The sequence below is a fragment of the Pseudoliparis swirei genome, chromosome 18, assembly GCF_029220125.1.
Source record: "Pseudoliparis swirei isolate HS2019 ecotype Mariana Trench chromosome 18, NWPU_hadal_v1, whole genome shotgun sequence".
Lineage (NCBI taxonomy): Eukaryota > Metazoa > Chordata > Actinopteri > Perciformes > Liparidae > Pseudoliparis > Pseudoliparis swirei.
This window is the reverse complement of record NC_079405.1, coordinates 14149313-14173473: the sequence shown is the minus strand read 5'-3', so window position 1 is coordinate 14173473 and position 24161 is coordinate 14149313. Positions and strand designations below refer to the sequence as shown.

Sequence of the window (24161 nt, the reverse complement as noted above, 5' to 3'; positions counted from 1 at the left end):
AGTCTGGGTAGATATGATTTTACATACATCACAGATTTTGTGCAATTGGTAATTTAATGCAATAAAGTCATGAATATATATCACGCTCTTAACTCAGTTGTGTGCAGGAATAAACAGCGCCAACATGAACCTACACTGTCTTTTTCACACAGAACATACAGATGTCTTTTCCAGTTTATTTAGGACACCAAGCCAAAATTAATATAGTTTAAAACATTATATTACACAGATAGGTGTTGCTGTTATGTAGCCACTTATTGACATTAACTAGGTGGACAAAATAACAGAAACCCCTGTCAGTACAATGCAATTTGGTTCAACAACACAATAAACTATATCCAACATGACCAGACAGTTGAGTCTCCATCTCTCTGAAATAGATTAGAACTTCCATGAGGGTCAAATCTCCCATTGGACTGTTGTAAAAGACGGCATTAGTTTTAGAAAGGTGTACCTAATAAATTGGTAATACCGCAGGCTGTTGTTTCAGAGGAACTCCAAGTGCAACGAGAATAAGGTGTCATTGCAGAAATATTTATTGAAATAAATATGCAATGAATACACTTTCATTTTATGTCACATACATATTGAATTTAAAGACTGTTTGTTTAAAAATCAATTAAAATGTTCAAAATTTAGTGTCTCTCCAATTAATGTACTCGTATTAAAACGATGTAAATACATTATTCTAATAAAACTTTCTACCTGTAGCGAATGATCATGGTCCAATTAATAAGTATCTCACCTTATAATACTATATACTGTTTTAGCTTATAATTTACTGCTATCATGCTAAATTGAGGGTCAAGTGTTCACATCTACTGCTATATCAATAGTACTCATTCATATAGAATATTGTGAACATGTAATATTTACAATCTCAAAAATGAGCGAATAAAAGCTTCGGTTATACTGTGAAAAGATATCTTGATATATAAAACTTTAGGATTTAGACAAATATTTGGCAGATTTAAAACCAACCTCTACTATGCTTTAAAAGGCTAAACACCACAATGCAACTTGCTACTCTAGTTTGGTGAAAAATTAAGGTTGAGTCATGCTAGGTCGTTACAATCATCCAGACACAGATTTAAATGTTATTCTGTACAAGGAAATCATAGATAGATATTTAAACTTAGGACCAAAATCAGCCTGTTTTCATTTACCTTATAAGAGCTATATTTTAGCAAATTCCTACCACTGCATATGAAACAGTTTAACCTTTAGTAAATCTGTCATTTTAAATCGATTATTTGTCATTATGATAATAAAACTAGTTTTAAGTCTTAAGTGATATGAAAATCTCGTACGGACTTTGACAGTCTCATTAAGTGCTGAACAAGGAATGCACATCATTTTTTCTAAAATATATTAAAACAAAAGAAAAGACACACAAATATCTCTTAAAGTCTTAAAAAGTACACAGTATTCTATTGGGTATGAGGGTTTCAGGGCACGCACCGCCTGGCACTCAAGATGGTTTGTCACCTTCTTTCTTCAGACGGCTTCAGAGAACAGAAACAAGGAAACAAAGAGAGACATGTGACATGACTTTAACTGCGCAATGTGGAATGATGTCCATTTCTGTCTCCATAGTATAGTAAATGACAATGACAACAACTACTGCACAAATAATAAAGTATTTCATGTGATGCTTTTATACACCGAGCAAAATTATTTACACTCTGGTATTCCTAAAATAATAATTTCAGCCAGTACACGAGATAAGACATTGACAATCCTCACCTGTAATAATCTTCCTGGCTGGGTAGAGCGCCTCCATGCAGGTGATGCGCATGCAGCCACTGGTGCTCCATGGCCTGGTGCTCCATGGCCATCCTCTGCAGCTCTGCGGACTGAGCATGCATGGCCTGGAGCTGGTGAGCAGCAGACATCTGAGGAGCGTGGCCCTGGAGCTCTCTTGGATATGCAGCTGCTTCGGAAAGCACAGATACAGAAAATTAATTGGAGGAGCTGGACTCTGAAAAAGAAATACACAAGTTGCAGGCTGGGAGTTGAGATTACGAACCAAACAGCGGGTGGCGCAGCATCTCATGATCATGAGGAAAATCGCTGAGTAATTGGTTGTGGATTGGGCCGCCAGGGAAGGGGAACCGGGCCATGCGTGGCCCTGGTGCCAGGGCGTCGAGAGGATGAGGGCTTGAACCTGGATGAAGAAATAAATCATACGGTAAATGCAGGTCAACTTGCATCATCAACAGATATATGAATACTGACTCATTAACATCTCAAAATCCGTAAAGTCAATTATTCACCTTGACCGAGGGGATCCTGTTGGTGCAGGTGGAGGTGGGAGTGAATGTGAGAGTGCTGGTGATGGTGCGGCGTCACGTTGAGCATCTGCAGCCTGACAGCAGGGTCTGAAGCCACGGACGCCATCCTCTCCGAGTGAAGCCGCTCTGCGGTGAGTCGCTCTGCGTAACTCAGATCCTGGCGCAGCTGAGGTCCGGCCATCATCATCCTCTCCCGCTCCAGTTGGTTCAGCCCAGGATGGAAGGTTGCAAAGTGGTGGGGAGGCCCGGGTATGTGAGGCAGACCGATGGCCCCGTGCCGGGCAAAGTGCTCCATGGGGTTAGCGGAGGGGTGTAACGTTTCCATGTCTGGGGGCTTGACCTCAAAGCCAGGCTTCATCCTCTCTCGGAGCTCCCTCTCTCGCAGGTTCCTGAGCTCGCGCTCTCTGTGGCTGGGCTCAGCGCTGTACAGACCAGGCATGTGGTAGGCCAGCAAGGGGTCGCCGGGGCTCAGCGACACGTAGAAAGGATGGTTGCGGTTGCTGGGCGACATGACATGGGGTCGGGCGTATTCACTCAGGGTTCGCAGAGCTGGTGAATCAGGACCAATGTAGGGGTGCACCGCGGCGACAGTGGTGGGCGGCTGCTCAAAGGAGCGTCCGTGGCCCTGGACTGTCATCTGAACATCACTCATGCGGCTGTCGTGGGAGGAGCTGGAGGCTCTCTGGAAGGAAAGACAGTGTGTGAGACGACTCAAACATGTTGGCGACAGAGATGATGTGTGAACAAAGGAATCAATGGACTCACTGCATTTCTCTCTGCCTCCCTTTCTCTCTCTCTCTCTCTGTCTTTCTCCCTTTCGCGTTCTTGTCGAGCACTGAGCTCGGCCTCTCTCCTGGACTTTTCAACCGCCTCCTCCCTTTTCTTGGCCAGCTTGGAGGACGAAAGAGGACTGAAGAACATGTCCGTTCTGGCACAAGAGTTGTAACCGCGATCCAAATGTTTGATAAACCTGAAAGAAATTTAAGATAGGCATTCTTTTTAGTATGACTAATACACTTTCACAAAAAACAGCAACATTAATTCAAAGGTAGTTTTTGGTACAGTTTTCCAGCTCGCAACAGCAGCTGGGTTCAGCAAAAAGTATTCAAAATCCCAATTCAACACAAAGTTGAATGAACAGCTGGTGAACATAAAAAAATGTTCTCATTAGGTGGAGGAGTCCAAACCAGACATAAAACAAGAGCCCATATAGTGCATGTGTCACAGTAACTCCCAATGTAAACTAGTGTTGCTCTAAATCTGCTCGATGTGTAAATAGACACAACGACTGTCTGCCAAAGTTCCTTATATCCAGGGGTGCACATCACTTTTTCAGTGAGTTAGGGTGGGGGGGCGCAAGTGACTTTTTTGTTGTTGCTCCGTCCCGATGCGCGCAGACAAGCCGGCATCGGAGCTCTGCGGCGCGCGAGACGGAGAGCCGAGAAGTGTTAACGCGACACGTAGAGACAGAAATGACATGCTGCTGGTTAGAGACGACCAATATCAGATCGGTCAAGTACGCAAAGGCGCGAAGTAACACAAGTGGCATTACGCATTGTTGATTATCTTTGCGCATGCGTACCTGCGTACCAGTTATGTGCACCCCTGCTTAAATCCACTGAAGTGATAATATGTGTTCACAACTTGGCCTCGCTGCCCCCAAGTGGCCAAAAGAATGTCCCGTTATGACAAATTGAAACTAGGGAGATTTGTTTGAAACGTCCGATTGTCTTACCACTTGTGTTGCTTTCTACATTGTAATAAAATGCTTAACTGTCAATTGTAAATCATCAGAACTGGTCAGATTGGTAGACTTTTTCTTTGAATTGGATTCTCAATAATAAAAGTAAATGAAACAAAGTCATAATCTGCATTAAGACACTGTCCTATTTGCTTTTACAAAACATACACATGTTTGTAAAAACACCGTCAAAAGTGATGAGATTGTTTTTGTGATTCTAATAAGAAAGAATGTCTTCGGACGTACCGTGCAGACTGGCTGGCATGGCTTGCCACGTTGACTATGGTGGGCTCTGGCGAGGGACTCCGAGGTGGAGACGTTGAGCTTGCAGCCTCTACAATCTCATCCAGTGGCTCTTCTTTAATCTGAATTTGGCATCCTCCTGCCATGGTGCTCACCGAAGGTCTCGGGGGAAGATGCGAGAATGTCGGCTGGAGGCTCGGTACAGGGCCAATAGCAGAAGTGAGAGGGTGTGAGGCTGCAGCAGGAGGATGAGAGGAAGTCATGCTTTTTCCAGGGTGGGTCTGCACCTGAGTAGGGAGTGGCTGCATTGGCAAAGGCTGTGGCATGAGCTGAAGAGGGGGAGGGGGAGCACCCGGGGGATGCTGGTTGGGCAAAATATTGAGTGGCTTTAAAGCAGGGGGTGGGGGGAGATTAGAGGGCATCTGAGGGAAAGGTGGAGCAGACTGGTGTGGCATTTGTTTGTGTGAAGGTGGAATTGGAGTGGTGGGAGGAGGCTTGACTTGTGGGCCAGATAGAGGAGGCTTGGAGAGCTGAGACTCCCTAAAATAGGGTGCGGGTCGCTGGGGGGCCTGAGGTGACGGGCCATGAGGCTGTGCAGAGTTGAGAAGAGGTGGGAGTTGAAATGCTGTAGAAAGAGGAGAGTCCTGACCCAGTGCTGATGGAAGAGATGAAGGACCAGAAAGAGAGTGGGAAGCGGGCTGTGGTCGGCTGTTTGGGCCCGCTGTGGCAGTTGACTGACCAGCAGCTGGCTGACGGGGGTCTGGAGAAGGAGGGCGGGGGCTCTTAACAGGATCAGCAGGGGGGTTGCTTTGCATTGGCTGAGGAGTGATGGCTTGGCCCTGAGAGGGGAGGGCCTGTGAGATTGACTTGTCAGCCAATACAGCAGCGGGAGCGACAGGCTCTGATGGCACTCCGTTCGGCTGGGCGGAGGAGTCAGAGTCGCTCTCGTTGCCCTGCTGAGGGCTGGGAATGCTGGGAGAGGAGCTGCGGTTGTCCTGATCGATGTCTTTGGTGTCACTGCTGCCGTCGTCCTGAGCACTGCGGCTTTCTGAAGAGCTTTCCTCCTCGACCTCGGCCTCTCCATCTGACCGAGAGCTCCGTGGATCCTTTAAGAACAAATAAATAAATGATGTCATCATTTCACGGTGGTATACCACCTTGTGCTGATGGAAGACATGAAGGACCAGAGTGGTACAGCACTGTGAAATGTAATATATATACAAACACTTCAAATACATAGAGGTTGGCAGGTCTATTACGTGCTCAGATAAGGTTTTTATACTGATAATTTGCATAATTATTCAACAATTAAGTCAATAAAAATGTGGCATCCTAGTGTCCCTCCTAAAAAACAACGTTTTTCTCACCCGAGTCTTCGACCTTTTAGGTGCAACTTTCTCAGCCTCGTCAGGCTCCTGAGTGGGACTGTCCCGTACGCGTTTGGTTGTCTTTGGTGACGTTACCTCCTCTTTGATTTTCTGTGAGCACAGCATGACATTTACACAGAGGTGTTAATTACTGACAGAACATAATGATGACTGCTGAAGCATTATTACATGAATTCTCAAGGGACACATTGTTTTTATTTCATACAATGTGCATGTATGGTTTTAGTTAAGTTGGGACTAACTCAACTTTAAACTTTTAACGGTTGAATTCCTTGAACAATTCCTCATCAGGATAGTATGCAAACAACCCTGCTGGTCTGGTGAGATAATCAACTACAACATGTACATGTATATGAAATGTGTAGATTATGTTTACCTTGATCGTCTTCTTGCTGGATTCATTCTTAATATCCGTGGAACAAGATCTCAAAGAATTAGAGGTTGTCACGCTCGGTGAGGGCTGGCTACTTGACTGGTGATCCTCACTGGTGGGGGAACCTGTGAGCCTCCTGTGGCCACTTCTCAAAGATGACAACTGCTATGAAAAAATATGAGGTAGTTAATATTGTTAAAACGCATATAAGACATAAATCCCCTAATGCGGTGTGACCAACATTTTTTCTGGGGATGTACTTTTATAACCATAGGTCAAATCTATAAATTATGAGAGCAAATTTGTGCATGAATCCACATTCCTGAGCATATTTACTGCCAATCCCACATCACCTGATATGATATTAAGAAATTAAACCGGACATTTTGATTACATTTTTCAGAATGTGAACATTTATGCTAATTCATGTGGCTCAAAAGATGTCCTGCAGATTTTTTAAAGACCCGAATAAAATCTCTTGCGACCCACCTGTGGATCCCGACAGTGTTTAGGAATGACTGCACTAATGTACAAGATATGTTCCTCGTCAAAAAGTCAAAGTAAAACATTTTGACAGATTCAATAAGGGTGTGAAATCAGTTGTTCATCATAATGGCAAAATTTAATTTGCAGAGATAGGAACAGATAATAAAGATAACTGTGTGATTGATCTGCCAGCCTCAGGCTTACAGGTGCTCTGCTCGTCCGTGTCCTCATGCCATGCTTGCTGTTCACCTCTTCTTCCTCTTTAACAGGTTTAAACAGGAATGGAGCGCCTGCGCATTTTGAAGCTGGGGGCAAACATCCATGTTTACTTTCATATGTGCGACAAGTCGTGCAGAGCAATGGGTTGTCTCTTTGCCCCTGGTGCCAATCCTTCGAACCTGCATTTAAAAAGAAGCTTTCAGCACAAGTTTTCCAAACATTTTAAAGCTTTATTAGCTTTTCCAAAAAATATTGAGTCAAATCTGATAGAGACGTGCACTCACTTGTTGTGCCGCAGTGGCTGCAGGTCTTGATTTCCTGTTCACTGTCTTCACTATCAAGATCATCCTCACTGGCAGAACTTGCATCCACTGCAAAGGAAAAGATCAGGTTCAATGAAGACATCCAGCATAGGACTGCACACTTTGTATGAATAGGGGAAACCAAAAATGGCCACACACGTCTAAGGAACACTTAGTGCTCACCTGAATAATTTTGCGATGGGGTGACGAGAACTGCAGCAGAGCGAGTCTTCGCTTTGCGAGAGGACGGCTGCCGGCGTTGCTGTCGATAAGCTCTTGTGCCTGCAGCCTCAGGAGTTTTCTTCCAGTGGTAATAGAAGGTGATCAGCTCCCCCTGATGAGAAGAACACATGACTTTTAGGAACAATCCAAGTCATGTTTTATTAAAAAAATATAGCCTTCATAAAATCTCAGCATGCATCGCAAATTGTTCTGTACGCCAAAAACGTGTTGAATTACAGTCTTTTTGCTGGGCAGAAAGTCCTTCCGGACCCGAAAGAAATTCTTTCCATACTGTCTCAGACCTTTGATGAAGCGTTTCTGGAGGAGAAAATGAGGGATGGTAGTGAATAAGATTAAATGATATATACAGTTGCTACTCAAAAGGCTCCAGTATGGATCATGTTAATCTTGTGATGTATCGATTCATTTGTTAAGCAAGTACTACTGGATTGATTCACCATTTTAAACTAGTAGAAGTATTGGTTAAAAAGTATTATTTTACTGTAGGCTTGTGTCAAATTGTAGTGAACAAAGATGAGAGAACTATTTTTTACACTCACTGCACCTTTCAATATGCCAAGCAAAGTTAAAACACATAAGCAGTTTGTATTCTTTTTAATCTCAGTGCACAAACACTGTTAAGGACCAACAGTGACTGACCTTCAAGGCAGTATTTCTAGCTAAAGGTGTCTCACCACATCATCCTCCGACCAGCATTTCTCAATAAGCTTCGGCAGAGGCTTCTTAACCAGACGCTGGAGAGCTTTTGCTGCATCATAATGACTTGCATGTAGCTGCAATTGAGAAAAACAAGAAGTTTGTAAATCTGCAAGGCAATTTATTAGTTATATGACTTTACTGGATACTGTTGTGCTCCACACCATGTTGAGTGCATTGAGTGTGGTATCATCACGGGAGGCTGCTAAACATCCGTCCTCTGTGGATCCACCATCACACATCCCTGCAAATGCTGCCATGCTCCTTAAAAAACAGAAGGCACAGTAAATATTCAGTGTGCTAATTACCACAACACCTTTTGTGTTTTAGACTGAGAAAAATAAGGAACCAGGATTTTAGTACAGTACAAACACTGACCTGGCAGCTCTGAGGTACATGAGAAGGTCACAGTCATTGACCCCAGGCGTCCACATCAGCTCCTCACTCTCTGTCTGAGTCTGTAAAACAAGAGCCGACCGCAGCTGCATCTCCGGAAGTTTGGCCTGCAGTGAAAGCAGCAAACACTTATTAGACCACCTCAAGAACTGCACCTGAAAGTCCTGCAAAGATTTGTGTTTAAAAAAGGAGAATGACTGGGCTAAATCACAAATGTTCATTCATTTCAAGACTCCTTTTTGGGAAAACACACATTTTAGGAGTTAATAATCTGCACTATTGCAATGTGTAATGAACATTATTAATGGGTAAAATATTAGATTATAATCAAATAGATTTTGCTTCTGTTTTGTAAGAGGACCCGCTATTTTCCCACAAAAGAAGCAGGTCTGACCAGTTTTATCAGGTACAGATAGTTCTTTAACATAGCTCTTCCTTAAAAGTGTTGAGGCTTTCAAAATATTGCTTTACCAGCCAAAAAATAATGCATTTGACTTTTGGTCAAATGTATCAAATATTTCAAAAAGTGTGACCCAAATCAGTTCAAGCCGGGTGTACCTGATGACTCGACCCAACTCTTATCTCGCCCTGTGTGCTGTTCAGGCTCCTGAAATGGAAAACAATAAGGCATCACACGTTCATCATATGCATCAAAAATGATTTTGCACTTCCAGTTTTGACTTTAGTCAACAGTTTAAAGCCAGTCGACCAAATAATAACTGTGAAATCGCAGGCGATTAACGCTGCAGAGTGTGCACACACACGTATGATCGATATGTGTACAACTTGGCTGTCAGAGCAGCTTCCCTCCCACTGCACAGGGGTTTCAGCAGCAGAATAACATCCCGCCCCTCCATCTCTGGGAACCAATCTCAGCTGTGACCTGCGACGTTTCCTTCTATTACATGAATGAAACCCGACGCTAGCCACCGCAAAAGGCTGTCAATCAATCATACATGAGCTGCTAATTTTTACCGTCACCATTACGAGAACAGTGTGTGCTCCTCTGGAGCCGAACAGGTTGACAGAAGCGGGCTGGCTCCGTCTCGTGGCTGACTGTTCGCTGAAGTATGCGATCAATAATAACCATCAACGTTAGCATCCACGACCCGTCGTTGACATACACACACAGAGCGACCAATGTCAATGCACGTCGAGCCCAGAGGGAATAACAGGGTGGTTTTATTAAACGAGACACAACGTCAATCGGCTTCACTGGCACTCGTACAAATAACAGCTGCAGAAAGAAGTGTAAGCGACATGAAAGCGGACAGATATCCGTCTCCCCAGCGACGCGGCGAGCTGCTATCGAGACAGAAACACTCGGCTGTAATGTGGCTAGCTTGTTAGCCGGGCGCGAACTTCGTGACCACTGACACTCCGACTATTTCATACAAACGGCTCGCATAGTAACGCCACGCCACGCACTCGGAGACGTGTTAAATAAATTACAAGTAAAACATGCATTCACACGGTAAATTACTCAAGTTACCTCCGCGGACTGAACAGGTCGTCCATGTCGAAGGATGTTTGGATGTGGCTTGTTGACACTACGTAGCGCAGTGGGCGATACACACAAAAACTACGCGAAGCCCCGATTACATGGCTATTCAAAATGGAGGCGGTGTAGTGGAGCGAGTCAGTCTATTTTTTTCCCAGTGCAATGACCTCAGCAGCCACAGCTAAGCCTTCAAAGTTGTCTGGGTGTACATAACTGAGCATGTGCCGCGGATCAGCAGCGGGAGCAGAAACCACGGAGGCAGCTCGTCAGCTGCTGCTGCACACTCCGGCCTCCATGAATCACACAACATAGCAGACTGTGTCCTGCTGTGGTTGTTAAACATTATTATGTAAGCGAAGACATGAATCTCACAACGACGGAAAAACAGTCCTGTGAATGTGAGACTGGGCTGTCGAAAACCACTGACGATAATATACCGTCGTTTTTGTCGTATTTACAGCCAACTATATACAGTATATATAAATACACACAAATACATATACATGCATACATATATATATATACACACATGTATATATATACAAACATTTATAAATATACATATACACATGTATATAAATAGTCAGGGCCATAAGTATTTGGACAGACACGTTTCTAATTTTGCCTATTTACACAAGTGCAATGGATTTTATGAAGCTTTATTTAAATGGATATAACAACAATATGGCATTAACTGTCAATCTTCCACATTTTTAGAGGTTCAGAAGTGATTGGACAAACTATCATAATAGTGAATGTAATGATCATTAATAGTTGGTGGGAAATCTTTTCAAGCCAATTATCGCCTGAAGTTCATTTATTTGCCTTTAGAATCTCTTTCGCAGCATCTTTTGGGTCATTATCCACCTTTACCGAGAAGCGCCGTCCAATCAGTTTTGGCTGATCATTTTGCTGAATCCGAGTAGATAGTATCGCCCTAAACACCTCAAAATGCATCCTGCTACTTCTATCAGCCGTGACATCAATGAACACCAGTGACCCATTTCCATTGGCAGCCATACAAGCCCATGCCATAGCACTGCCTCCACCATGTTGACCACACAATGTAGTTTGCTTCGGGTCAGGAGCCGCTCCTTCCCATCATTCTGGTACAAGTTAATATTTGTTTTATCTTCCAAAAAACCTTCATCTAAAATTTACCAGGCTTATTCAGATGTCTTCTGGCAAAATCTGTCCGTCCTGTTTTTCAGGGTTACCAGTGGTTTGCACGTTGTTGTAAACCTTCTGTATTCAGACACATGAAGACATCTCGATTGTAGACTCGTCTACCTCCTACAAAGGACTCTTGACTTCATGGTATGAAGGACTTTTTCCTTCACCAAGGAAAGCATTCTGCTACGTCGACTTAACATATCTTCCGTGGTCTTCTGGGCCTTTTGGTATTGGCAAGCTTGCCAGTACATTCCTTCTTTTTTAGGAATTGTTGATTTGGTCAATGAATGCAAAGTCAACATTTTGAATCATCTCCAGACCTATTTGCTTAATTTGTCTTCCATTGAATTAAAGCAGAAAGACTTCAACCACATATTGAATGTGTCTTTAGAAATCTCCCATAATGAGACGAGTAAGAGATGGAAAAGAGAATCCGGTGCTGGAGTCAAGGTGAAAATGAAGATTTAAGAACAAAGTCATTTACCAAGATAAACAAGTCATTGATTTATCAAAAAGTTTGAAGACTTAATAAATATGTAGTATTATTTAGTATGCTGTTGACAGGAGCAAACTAAATCTGAACTTTGTTATTTTAATAATGTCAGTTGAGACATTTGCAGAGTGGGATCTCTCTCGCTTTCTTTGTAATATATCTACTTCATTAAACTGGCAAAATCAATCACCTTTAATAGAAAACACCTACCATGACAGCAAAATTAAATTACACAACAATACAATAATCACAATACATCCAAGTGCAGCTTTTGTGAGATCTATTATTTTATTCCACTTTTTTTTTTAAACATGTCAGATTACAGTAGAAGACGTCATCAAGTGTTACAGTTTCAGTGACTACAGTGAGTTATCTCTATTAATTACACATCACAAGTAGCTCTATTATCCCTTATTGATTTCATATATTATTAAATTTTTTGTTATGGTTTTGCATGCATGAATCCATTCTATGTAAAGTAAATGCATCATCATCATCTACACTGACAATGGTTTTCTGAAGTTTTTTCCAGCAAAGACAGCCTTGTCTCCCAGCTCCTCTTCGATTCTACAGTAAAGAAAAGTTACAAGTTTATGTCATCTTTTTAATGAATACATTCATCTTTTACAACTAGTCAGTCTTTCCCCCTGTATTTAATTACATTACTCGTGCACATTTAAAAGTCTATCAAAGATTTGAGCTACAGACACAAGACTGTTTAACAGATCAGAAATGATACAAACAGAGATTAAAGCACAAACCAAAACAGTATAGTTTATGTAGTGTTCGAGTTATACAGCACAAGTAAGTAGTGGTCATGAAGTAGAAAGTCATTGGGGGTATTTATTTTGACAAATTAAAGGACACCACGTACAAGATCACACTTAATACTTTCTAAAATTGCACAAATGGGATAAAAATACCTTATCTTGTATAAGAACGAGACTTACCTAAGAATCTGATTGTATTTGGCCAAACGTTCAGAACGACAGGGTGCCCCCGTCTTGATCTGAAAGTGACAAAATGTGTACACGAAATTCAATGTCTCCATTAAACTTTGTCCATGTGATTGTAAATCCTGTCTCAGAGTTGACATTTGACTACACGTTTTGCTTATTCCAACTTTGAATAAAGTAGTTTATAGAGTGGCAATCATTTCCAAATGTGAATATGGAAAGGGAAGATCAATTTATATTTTTCAGAAATGTACAATTTATTATTTAGTTCAAAAAAACACTCATACAAGAAACAGTTTTACTATCGGATTGTACCTGTCCAGTGCACAAGCCGACCACCAAATCAGCAATGAAGGTGTCTTCAGTTTCCCCAGAGCGATGGCTGACCATCACACCCCAGCCATTCTCCTGAGCCATCTTACACCTGTGAGGAAGACACATGGGAGACTTCAACTTCTAGACATTACAGGCCATTGTTTGGCATTAAGTCTACTTTTAAAATGAACCTGGTGTGTTGACTTACGCTTGCATGGACTCAGTAACTGTGCCAATCTGATTTACTTTAAGCAGCAGGCAGTTGCAGGCCTTCTCCTCCACAGCCTTGCTGATGCGCTTAGGGTTGGTCACTGTGAGATCGTCTCCAACAACCTGCAGGTCAGTGCTTCCTGTGAAGTTGCTCCAGGCCGCCCAGTCGTCCTGGTCAAAGGGATCCTCGATGGAAACCACTGAGAGTAAAAATATGCAGCCATTCCTCATCAGATAGTGAAACAGATGATCAATATGGCTTGAACTGGAATATTTTGGATTACGTTCAACTGATGTTAAAAAAAAATTTCGGCAATTCCCAAACGGATTAATCAATTACAGCTTACTATTATATTGGGTGTCCGCTCACCGCCTACTAAAAGCGTAAAATAAGAAAAAGTCTGAAGGTTACCGGGATAATCCTTGACAAAGCTCTTGTAGAGATCAGCCAGCTCGTCTGGAGTGATGTGACGGCTCGGGTCGTCAGGAGACTTGAAGTCCAGGTCGTATTTTCCGTCTCTGTAGAATTCCGACGCTGCCACGTCCATGCCGATCACAACCTCATCCGTGTATCCGGCTTTGGCGATGGCCTCCTTTACCAACTCCAGCGCTGAACACAATCAATGTGAACAATGAGTGCAAGAATATTACCTTTCATGATTTACGCTTGTAAGGAGCACCACCGAAAACAATGAATGATGATGATTTCCACACTGACGAGAACAATAAAAAACCCTCAACACTGAAACATCAAACATTTCAACTGTTGATTGTGTCAGAACAGCGTTGTTTTTACATTACTCAATATTTATCTTGTATGTGTTTTGCATTATTTTGCTGGCTTAGTGATGAGCAAGGTCGTCCTTCAATCAGAGGATCGGCGGTTCGATGCCCGGCTCTGTGTGTGAATGTGTATGAATGATAGTTAGTCCTGATGTGCAGGTAGCTCCTCCCGTGAGTGTATGAATGGGTGTGAATGGGTGAATGATGTCATGTAGTATTAAAGCGCTTTGAGGGGTCGGAAGACTAGAAAAGCGCTACAAGTACAGGTACACTTAAAACTTAACATTTAAATGAAGTGGACCAAATATGAAATGAAATGCCTTTCAAGAGAACACACTACAACTACAACACCCTTGCTTTCTTAAAGTGTTCCAGAGAATATCTTCAAAAATAAATCCTCAGATAGCACAACTTGTACTTGCTGTACTATTGTAATCGGGAGGGTTGAAGACTTAAAGACGGGGGCCACACATGACAAGACCTTCACAGGGAGGAATCCCTGATGGGTCTGGTCACAAAAACAAACGCAGAATGCAGCTCGGAAAACGGCGTCTCACCATCCATGAGACAGGTTCGTCTTGTTCAAGCCACTTATTGAACTTTTTTGGTTCTAAAGCTCATTGATGTTGGGGTTCACAAAAGAACCTGTTTCCACATGTTTCCACTCAGGCAACACACATCCTAAAAGGTTTCTCTTACAGCTGCGCAGTAAGTAGAACCGTGTGCTTTTCTTTTTGTCAAACCATGTGCAGTGTTCTTTTTACTGGCTGCACATTTGGTTCCCAACAATAGATAGAAGTCATTTGACTTTACACTGGGCATTTTTTGGGGAAAAGAAACTGAAAGTTGTGTTAATTTTGCAGTTTTAAAGATACTTTAATTTATTCGGAGATTCCTCACATACCTTCCTTGTTCTCCAGGATGTTTGGAGCAAAGCCCCCTTCATCACCCACGTTGGTGGCATCCTGACCATATTTCTTCTTGATGACATTTTTGAGATTGTGGTAGACCTCGGCTCCAATGCGCATGGCTTCTTTGAATGTGCTCGCGCCAACGGGCAGGATCATGAACTCCTGCATGGCGAGCTTGTTGCCTGCATGTGAGCCACCATTGATCACATTGAAGGCCTGGTGATGGGGAGAGAAACAACAGCTGTGACTTCACAATGAACTGGCAGGGGAACTGAAGAAAGTGGAAGAAGAAAAAAAAGGACATTTATGCATATCATTTAGCACACAGAACCTCACCGGCACAGGCAAGATGACCTTTGGGTTTCCTGCTAGGTCAGCAATATGACGATACAGGGGGACCCCTTTCTCTGCTGCACCAGCTTTGCAAACAGCCAGGGAAACACCCAGGATGGCATTCGCACCAAATTTGGCTGTTTGAGAAAAGTAGAAAAATCAGCTATCATTAACACTCATTTTAAATCTATTTTAGATTAGATATGGACTTTATTCATCTCCAGGGGGACATTTCATTTGAAGCAGCAGCAAACCTGTTCACAATACAATAAAATAGCAGGGCAGGACATATTACATTTAAGAATATAACAAAATAAAAGAAATTGAAAATGTCACAAAATGTTTTTTGAAAAAGTTGACCGCCACTGCTATATGAAAGCAAATGTGTTGGCTGTTGACCCTTCCTTCCCTGTTTTGATTGACAGTTCACCAAATTTCTAATTAATAACAATACGTTTAAAGATGCACACAAACATACACACCCATTCGTTACTGTACCAACTTTAATACCTCATGTATCAGTTTCGGCTGGAGGACTAGCTGTTGGTCATCAGAGTGGGGAATAAATTAACAGTGAGGCTGTCAACTGTGTGAGTTTCAGTTCGTCCATGAATAAATACTGCAGCTCCTCAGGAAGGTTAAGTCCCTGTGTCTTGCTTAAAAACATTATAACGGCGAATTTTGTTTTCTCTCTTCGATGACCAATGCTTAATATTCTCCGTTTGGACTGAAGTTGATACCATATTGTTGGACGGCAGGGGCATTCATATATGCGCATGCACATGTATAATCCCCCCCCCCTTACGAGAAATATGCTGTAATCCATAGTTATGACGACTGCATTGCAATGTGTATCGTTGTTTCAGATTAAAACACAACAGTGTGATTATTTTCACTTACATTTGTTCTCTGTGCCGTCCAGGTCAATCATCATCTGGTCAATTTTCTCTTGCTCGACCACAGATACGCCCTGCGGAGACACAAATAACAAGTTGGGATCAATTCATATCAGCACGACAACAATGAACTGTGAAAACTTAGTTTGTACAATATTTAGGAAACAAAAAACAAAAAGAGATCGAGAATGATCTTCTTACTTTGCCAACAAGTGCAGGTGCAATCGTTGAATTGATGTGTTCTACAGCCTGTGAAACTCCTGCAACAGAAATATTAGTGTGATTGTTATTTCACAACATTATGGGGAAATATTGTAAAGCCAATAATAAAAACATAGATTTAGAAACATGGGCATGATTTATTTCACATTTACAGAGAGACACATGCAAAAGTATTTCTTTTGTAATTGATTTTAAATAAACAAGAATAATTAATCTAATTCAATAAATAGTTATTTCACAGACCACCAAACCACAGGCTTATGTTGTGTAAATGATCATGTCAATAACTTTTCTCCCATCAAATTGACGAGAGCTTTTAAATTGAGAGGCACAGGCAATAAAAACTCAATAACCCTTTCACATCTGGCAAAGAGAAAGAGACAACACAGAAAGATATAGAAAATGACAAATGTGTAAAATATAGTATTTTTCCTTGAAATTACATTTGCTATGAACTGCAAGAACAATAAAGGTCGTCTTTATTTTGTTAGTAAATATCAAAACCACACCTCTCATTAAACTAATTTGATCTTATTAAGAAGGAAACACTAAAATGGCACACACCTTTTCCAAGGAAGCGAGACTTGTCATTGTCCCTGAGCTCCAAGGCTTCATAGATTCCAGTAGACGCTCCACTGGGTACAGCTGCCCTAAACAAGCCTGTGAAATGAGAGCACAGAAAGGACATACGAGAGGTGAAGTGACAATCACGAAATAAGATGTCATAAATATGGAGGAATCAGACACATGAGTCAATACAACTATTCATAGTGTTGCTTACCTTTGTCAGTGTGAAGGTCAACCTCTACGGTGGGGTTGCCACGAGAATCAAAGATCTCTCGGGCGTGGATTTTGACAATGGACATGGTGCAGGAACTTGATGAGACAAACAAGATGAACTTTTTACGATCTGAAAAAAAAAAGAATGCCAATTCAATCTCAATGCTATCTCAACGTCTATTTTTCTGTCACTCCTGGCACACCTCTTTCAGTCTCTTTCGTCCTTGTGGCTTACTCACAAAAATATCCTGACCTAACTGCAAGCTTAAGAGTGCTATCCAGCATGCTACCATCCTAATTGGATTAGACCTTCTCATCTGATTAATCACATGACAGCAAGGACATAGAAATTGTTGCAGCTGTCTAGTTCAAGATGGCCACTACAACTAACCCGTCTTGCTGCAGTAAAATGTATACACATTTAAGTTCTGGCATGGAGTCTGATGATACTTTGATTGCAACATAATGTATACCAGAGCAAAGACCCTCTGCCATTCCAGACCATAATATCCACAACAATATCTCACTCTTTGTTACAAGGCATCTGGACTTCCTCCACATCACAGAAAGCTGGCAGAAGTCAGACGATTTCACCTCGCTGAATGAACTCTGCCCACAAGACTGCTCCTACTCCTGCGCTCCGAGAGCGTCCGGCTCAGGCGGAGGTCTGGCTACCATCTACCGGAGCAGTTTTCACTCTCGGACGGTGAACTATAAAGCCTACTCCTCGTTTGAAATCCTCATCAACAAAGTTGGTCGCAAAAATCCTTTCCTCTGCGTCCTTGTCTATCGTCCCCCCGGCAAAAACAGATCCTTCCTGGCTGACTTTGGTGACTTTCTGGCGTCCATTATCCGCTACGATAGGATCCTCATGCTCGGGGACTTTAACATCCACGTTAACAAGAGCGCGGATACATTCGCTGTGGACTTCATTAACCTTGCGGACTCTTTCAACTTCATCCAACATGTGTCTTGTCCGACCCACGAGAAAGGTAATACACTGGACCTTGTCTTCACTCTCGGGCTAAATATTCACAATGTATGCATTGAAGATATGCTGTTATCTGACCACATGTCTGTAATGTTCAGTTTATCTTTCGACAATGATTTTGTGCCAGAAAAACGTGTGAAAATATCTCGCATTATAAATAACAAAGCTGTAGTGAATTTCAGAACTAGTTTCCCCAGCAATGTTTTGATGGCGCAGTGATGACGTGGACTGCGCAGTGAGCTTGTTTAACGCCCACTGCGCAGCCATTCTGGATAGTGTAGCTCCCCTTGTCACTCGCTCTGTCCGTCCAACTAATCCATCTCCCTGGATGAATGAGGAAATCTATGCGCTCAGGCTACAACGGCGCAGAGCTGAGAGACGGTGGAGAGCTGCTAACCTAGAAGTCCATTGACTCTTCTATAAAGATCTCACAGCTGATTTTAACACTCTGGTGGAAACTACTAGGGCTGCTTACTTTAAAAACCTCATTATCTCCAGCAAAAACAACCCCAAAGTGTTATTTAACACCATCAGCAAAATCGTGGCTCGCCCTCTTCCATCGATTCCTGTGTCTTCAGACAAGGAATGTAACACCTTCCTGTTGTTTTTTGTAAACAAGATTGCAGATATTAGAGCCAACATCACCCCTCCCCCTGCCCCCCGGTCCCCAGTCCAGTTTCCGTACCATCAATGAGCAACTTCTCACCTGTTGAGCTGGAGGAGGTGTTGGAGGTAGTAAATGCCATGAAGACCTCCTCTAGTCCCCTAGACATCCTGCCCACCTCCCTGCTAAAAGAAGCTATCTCTTCTGTTGCCCCCAGTCTGGTCAAAATTATAAACATGTCTCTGGTCACGGGTGTGGTGCCTTCTTATTTTAAGCAGGCGGCTGTCCAACCTCTCCTCAAAAAGCCCAACCTGGACCCCTCCTCTCCCCTAAACTACAGGCCCATATCTAAGCTACCTTTTATTTCAAAGGTACTGGAGAAAGTTGTAGCTAACCAACTTAACCTCTACCTGGCCACACACAACATTGGTGACAAGTTTCAATCCGGTTTCCGTAAGAAACACTCCACCGAGTCTGCCCTTCTTGGAGTATCTAATGACATCATGATGGCCTCCGACTGTGGCAAAAGTTCTGTTCTGGTCCTGCTAGACCTGAGTGCAGCTTTTGACACAGTCGACCATAGTATTCTCCTAGATAGGCTAAAGAACTGGGTTGGGGTGTCAGGTCTAGCACTAAAATGGTTTGCCTCTTACCTCAGTGAGAGACATTTCTCAGTGTCAGCTGGTCCATATAAATCCGACTCCGCCCCTCTGCACTGCGGGGTACCACAAGGCTCGGTGCTGGCCCCGTTACTCTTTGCCCTATACCTGATCCCATTGGGTCAGCTGATCAGAACATTCTCTGGCATCACATACCACCTTTATGCTGACGACATCCAGCTGCTTTGCTCTTTTAAACCGGAGCAAATGCAGTCCCTCAGCATCCTGATGGAGTGTTTAGCCGCCATCGGGGGTTGGATGGCTAACAACCTCCTGCAGTTAAATGCAACCAAGACCGAGGTGTTGGTCATCGCCTCCGATGGCACCACAGCCAGGGTACTAGAACATCTGGGCCCTCTCAAAAATAATGTCCACCCAACCATTAAAAACCTCGGTATTCATTTTGACCAGGCAATGCTGCTGGATAAACACGTCATGACTCTGAGTCGCAATTGCTTTTTCCACCTGCGAAACATCGCGAAATTGCGTTCCATCATCGCCCACTCTGAGATGGAAATGGCTATACATGCCTTTGTATCCTCCAGACTGGATTATTGCAACTCACTGTTCACCTGTCTAAACCAGGCATCCATAAACCACCTCCAACTGGTTCAAAATGCAGCTGCCAGATTACTCACCAGGTCAAAGAAATCGTGTCACATTACCCCTATACTGGCTGCCCTACACTGGTTACCAATCCAGTACAGGATCCAGTACAAAGTACTTCTCTTTACCTTTAAGTCCATACACGGCCTCGCCCCCAGTTATATACATGACCTCATCATACAGCACACCCCCAGCCGGTCCTTACGGTCAGCTGACCAGGGGCTCCTGGCAGTGCCGCGCACACGATTAAAACAAAAGGCGATCGGTCCTTTGCTGCAGTGGCCCCACGCCTGTGGAACACACTTCCGCAGGTGTTGAGAGCAGCTCAGTCCGAAAATAGCTTCAGAAATCAGCTAAAAACACATCTCTACAAACAGGCATTTCTGGGTTAGGTTTCTGTGTGTTATCGGTTTTCTGCTCTCTATGTTTAATTTATTGTTTGTTGGTTTCTTCTACTGCGTTTGTGACTGCTCAAAAGTCTTGTGTACTGGAGGTAATACACCCGCAATTTGTAATGTAGCACTGGATTCTGCACCTTGCTGCTATGCTTAACATGATGATATTGATGATGTTGTACTGTTTTTACTGTTTTTATTGTAAAGCACTCTGTGTATTCGTACTGCGAAGGGCGCTATATAAATAAACTTTTACTTACTTACTTACAAATAAATAAATAAATACACGGCGATCAAAACATAACCTTCCGGCATTTTCAATGCGAAGGTAATGAGAATATTTGCTCATTCCGCCTACCTTATGCTCGGCCTATCAACAGTTAGCTACATATGTCAAGATGGACTTCAGCCGAAGGGCAATCAGCCCTGAACACTTCATAGTTTTGCAAGTCCCGTTTAAGTCTAAAGTCGGCTATGAAATCGGAAAAGATTGCATTACAACATATAACGTGAACTATTTCCGAAAGCAAATGTTGTTAGTGTATGATATTATCGATGTTTGCTAATCTGTTTCGTATACGTTATAGGGGAAGGTAAAATGACAAGTGTAACATGAGCTCCATTCTGACAATGTACGGATTGGCTAAAGAGTCATTTTTGCGGAACATTAACACGTCGTGTCGGACCACTAAACCCTCACGCAGAGTATGAACTTGTCACACTGTTAACCCAAACACAACGTATCCGACTACTGATTAATTTGGTTTCGGCAAACATTAGCCGACGTCATAGTTTACTGATTTAGTTTAATCGTTGAACATAAAAACGAACAAGTGCCTATTAACACACTGCGCACTTCAGGAGAACCAACACAATTAAAAAGCATTGACAACAAATGTGCAGACAACGCAAATAGGTGACTCTACCTTGTGGTCGGTAGACAAACTGGGACAACTCCGTCGAAAGGTCGAAGGAAACGGCGATCCAAGCGATGTAACAAGAGGACAAGCAATGTCAGTCCAAGAAGAAGAACGTCTTCTTCGCCTGATACATTTCGGGCGCGCTTGGTCCTGTTCCGGCGTGTTGCTGCCCCCGGAGTTCACTCCACGACGGATGTATTTTTTAGGTTAGATAGATTGCTAACATTATCGGATAACACAACAACATTGACAGGTCTACACTCAATCCAAAATAAAGGAGATGTGTTAAGAAATAGGGGAACTAACTAACGTTGCTTATGTAGACACAAATGTCACAAAAACATGGTGAATGGAGGCCAATGTAATAAAGTAAACATATAAGACAGTGGGGGCTGCGAACGACAGAGCATGGACACTTATTTGTATTAAAACTACTGGACCAATTAAATGATGGTAAAACAGGTACAATGATGAATATACATTAATAGTATTGCAATTGTATTGAATGGCGTGTGCAACGTCAAAGATAACAACTACCGTGTCGTCTTTCGTCCGCTAGAGGGCGGTCAACTGTTGCCCACTTCCTTCCGCTCACATCCGTAGGAACGAGCGGCAACCATCGAAGAAGAAACTCCCCCCTGAAATGAATTGAGAGATTGCGCTGGGCTAATAAATCAAGTAATTTTTTATTCAAACAAGTCTGTTTAAAGTCGATTGAAGGGTACTGTTTGAAGTGATAATGTCAGAGATACCCGCAGACACGTGGCAGCCGCAAACAGTGGTCATGGACACAACGTAAGTTCTCATTAACACCGCTGAATGCCAGCGTTAACTCAGCTAAGCTAGCTAGCTCCCAGTAACGCTGGCCATTTGGTGACGTTAGTTAATCGTTGGGCATGCTAGGTTAACTTTTGTGATACTAAAAATGTAATTGGGTAATATGCAACACCCTGCCAAGGTGCTGCCTGTGCTGTTGGAAAACATAGTTAACTAGCTAACTAACCTAATGCTGACCATGCGTTGCAGGATGGGAACAATTGTGTTGGAGCTGTACTGGAGACAAGCACCGAACACCTGCAAGAACTTCGCAGAGCTGTGCAGAAGAGACTACTACGTCAACACAAAGTTTCACCGAATAATCAAAGACTTCATGGTGCAGGGAGGAGACCCTACAGGAACAGGTGGGTTAGTCACATGCACTATTATCCAAGTTGTTCAAGGTTTGGGCCATGAACAAACTGACACTCGGGTCATTGGTCAAAGTATTCGATTATTATTGTGAAATTCACAGGTAAACGTACACTATATGGAGAATGTCTTTTGTTTTGAAGTTATAAAGAATGCCGTTTAATTTTTTTATTTATGAAATGAAGCACTTCTCCCAATGAAGTTTCTCTAGAAATCAATTACTGTTCATAAACTAAACTCAAAAACATGGTCTCTATTTTCACTTTAATTTGTACAAGATAACATGGTTCATACAAGGAAATAATGGACCCCATAGAATGAAGCGCTACTGGTAAATCATATCACACAATATTTGTTCATGTTAGTGTGGCTCCAACTTTATAGCAACCGTTTTGAGAAGGTCCTTTCCCATTTTAAAGTAAAACTTAAAGAAATTAATTGTTACAAGGTTGAAAGAACTCCACATGTCCTGTCTAAGATCTTTGGCTTGAGAACTGTAAGCCAGACTGTGGTGGGACACCGACTGTTGCTCTTGTGGCTGAATGGAAGCGAAGGCATGCAGCCATGTTTCTTACTTGTGTCATTAATATATTGTGGTATCTATTGACTTGTCTCAATCATTTTGTGGGCCTTGTTTTAATGTATGCTTCAATCATGAGTTTAAAGGATGGTTATTTATGTTTGGAATTTTTTAATAACTCAACAGATGCATCCAACCAGAGCAGTTATCAGTGGACTCTGTGTAGTGATGATCATAAGACCACGCGTCTTATTTATGAGCAGTTCATTCTAATGTTAAATATATTACACCACATGTAGTAACTTGTGTTAATTCATATGTTTGTCAATGTATAAATCACATTTCACTTTACCTTTTAAAGCTATCACCCTTAAAATCCATTAATAGTCCAAACTTTATCTCGTTGGCAAAGTGAAGACTGAAATGTACAAATTTAAACTCAGTTAATTGTTCATACTTGAATATTTTCTCGATGCATTACCTCACCTGATAATAAATCAGGGTTTTACTGATATGTGCTCTTCTGACAGGTCGCGGGGGTGCCTCCATCTTTGGTAAACAGTTTGAAGATGAGCTGAACCCAGAACTGAAATTCACAGGTAATCACAAATGGTTTGCAAGGCATATCCAAGCAAATAATAATGAATACATTTATTGAAGTCGATGTAGCAAGTGATGATGCAAAATTTGTCCTCAAGAAATTCTTGATCTGAAATCTGATTAAATGGACCACTTTATTGTATTGATACATGAGACTTTAACAGCAAAAAGTCACACAATTGTAATTTCTTTAATTTATTGTGTGTCTATTAGGTGCTGGTATTTTGGCGATGGCCAATGCAGGACCAGACACAAACGGAAGCCAGTTCTTCTTCACTCTTGGACCCACTCAGTGGTTAGATGGAATGCACACTATTTTTGGAAGAGTAAAAGAGGGAATGGGAGTGCTGAACCGAATCGGGATGGTAGAAACCAACGGCCAAGATCGGCCAGCCGATGATATAAAAATCATCAAAACTAATGTACCCATATAAACAAATAACGTTTGTTTTTGTTTTTTTCAATGATATTTTTTTGTATTCAATAAATGTTTGCTAAATGTTTAAATGTCATGTCATAACTGTATGAGGCAAGCCTAGTAGGGAAATGATCATTTAATGATTTTCATTTGCACCAACTGAAACGTCGAGGAACCAACAACACGCATATCAATGTCCAGTAAAGAGCAATTCATTTGTTTAAGATTTCAAGCAAAATGTCCAAAATTGATGGTTATTTGCTGCTTATCTTTAAGCTGCTTAATTTAGACAAAATAATTGGTTAT

General features: G+C 42.2%; 3 protein-coding genes across 8 annotated transcripts; 1 reads left to right on the top strand and 2 right to left on the bottom strand.

The window, feature by feature from the left end:
• Window positions 1–162: 162 nt before the first annotated feature.
• Window positions 163–10159, bottom strand: rereb (arginine-glutamic acid dipeptide (RE) repeats b). Of its 5 annotated transcripts, none has more exons than XM_056437247.1 (17): window positions 9874–10159; window positions 8940–8988; window positions 8364–8488; window positions 8150–8249; window positions 7964–8062; window positions 7506–7586; window positions 7230–7380; window positions 7029–7115; window positions 6730–6923; window positions 6043–6201; window positions 5646–5756; window positions 4282–5384; window positions 3060–3264; window positions 2277–2976; window positions 2030–2167; window positions 1747–1936; window positions 163–1505 (listed from the first exon to the last, which is right to left on the bottom strand). In XM_056437247.1, exons 1-17 carry the CDS (start codon window positions 9897–9899, stop codon window positions 1472–1474), a joined length of 3552 nt encoding a protein of 1183 aa, XP_056293222.1. In that variant the 5' UTR covers window positions 9900–10159; the 3' UTR covers window positions 163–1471. The 5 variants fall into 5 exon arrangements, with proteins under 5 accessions (XP_056293222.1, XP_056293220.1, XP_056293223.1 ...); XM_056437245.1 differs by having other exon boundaries at window positions 6043–6204; window positions 9874–10158; XM_056437248.1 differs by having other exon boundaries at window positions 6043–6204; window positions 6775–6923; window positions 9874–10158.
• A 1652-nt stretch (window positions 10160–11811) lies between these two features.
• Window positions 11812–21241, bottom strand: eno1b (enolase 1b, (alpha)). Of its 2 annotated transcripts, XM_056437687.1 has the most exons (12): window positions 21136–21241; window positions 16956–17084; window positions 16739–16834; window positions 16154–16212; window positions 15957–16026; window positions 15060–15193; window positions 14717–14939; window positions 13442–13639; window positions 13028–13229; window positions 12820–12928; window positions 12499–12557; window positions 11812–12115 (listed from the first exon to the last, which is right to left on the bottom strand). In XM_056437687.1, the coding sequence occupies exons 2-12, from the start codon at window positions 17038–17040 to the stop codon at window positions 12046–12048; spliced, it is 1305 nt and encodes a 434-aa protein (XP_056293662.1). In that variant the 5' UTR covers window positions 17041–17084; window positions 21136–21241; the 3' UTR covers window positions 11812–12045. The 2 variants fall into 2 exon arrangements, with proteins under 2 accessions (XP_056293662.1, XP_056293663.1); XM_056437688.1 differs by lacking the exon at window positions 21136–21241 and having other exon boundaries at window positions 16956–17161.
• A 503-nt stretch (window positions 21242–21744) lies between these two features.
• On the top strand, window positions 21745–23938 carry ppil1 (peptidylprolyl isomerase (cyclophilin)-like 1). The gene is made up of 4 exons (XM_056437449.1): window positions 21745–21924; window positions 22156–22310; window positions 23368–23436; window positions 23651–23938. The coding sequence occupies exons 1-4, from the start codon at window positions 21869–21871 to the stop codon at window positions 23869–23871; spliced, it is 501 nt and encodes a 166-aa protein (XP_056293424.1). The 5' UTR covers window positions 21745–21868; the 3' UTR covers window positions 23872–23938.
• Window positions 23939–24161: the final 223 nt, after the last annotated feature.

Bases quoted from the DNA above. Each gene is read 5' to 3' on its own strand.
- eno1b (XM_056437687.1), bottom strand. From the start codon at position 17,040: ATGTCCATTGTCAAAATCCACGCCCGAGAGATCTTTGATTCTCGTGGC. The intron at 16,835-16,955 runs GTAAGCAACACT...CTCATTTCACAG, and splicing joins TGACCTTCACACTGACAAAG to GCTTGTTTAGGGCAGCTGTA. The intron at 14,940-15,059 runs GTGAGGTTCTGT...CCCCATCACCAG, and splicing joins AGGTCATCTTGCCTGTGCCG to GCCTTCAATGTGATCAATGG.
- ppil1 (XM_056437449.1), top strand. From the start codon at position 21,869: ATGTCAGAGATACCCGCAGACACGTGGCAGCCGCAAACAGTGGTCATG. The intron at 21,925-22,155 runs GTAAGTTCTCAT...CATGCGTTGCAG, and splicing joins ACAGTGGTCATGGACACAAC to GATGGGAACAATTGTGTTGG. The intron at 23,437-23,650 runs GTAATCACAAAT...TGTGTCTATTAG, and splicing joins CCCAGAACTGAAATTCACAG to GTGCTGGTATTTTGGCGATG.
- rereb (XM_056437245.1), bottom strand. From the start codon at position 9,899: ATGGACGACCTGTTCAGTCCGCGGAG. The intron at 8,250-8,363 runs GTCAGTGTTTGT...CTGTTTTTTAAG, and splicing joins ATGTACCTCAGAGCTGCCAG to GAGCATGGCAGCATTTGCAG. The intron at 5,385-5,645 runs GTGAGAAAAACG...TTGTTCTTAAAG, and splicing joins CTAAAAGGTCGAAGACTCGG to GATCCACGGAGCTCTCGGTC.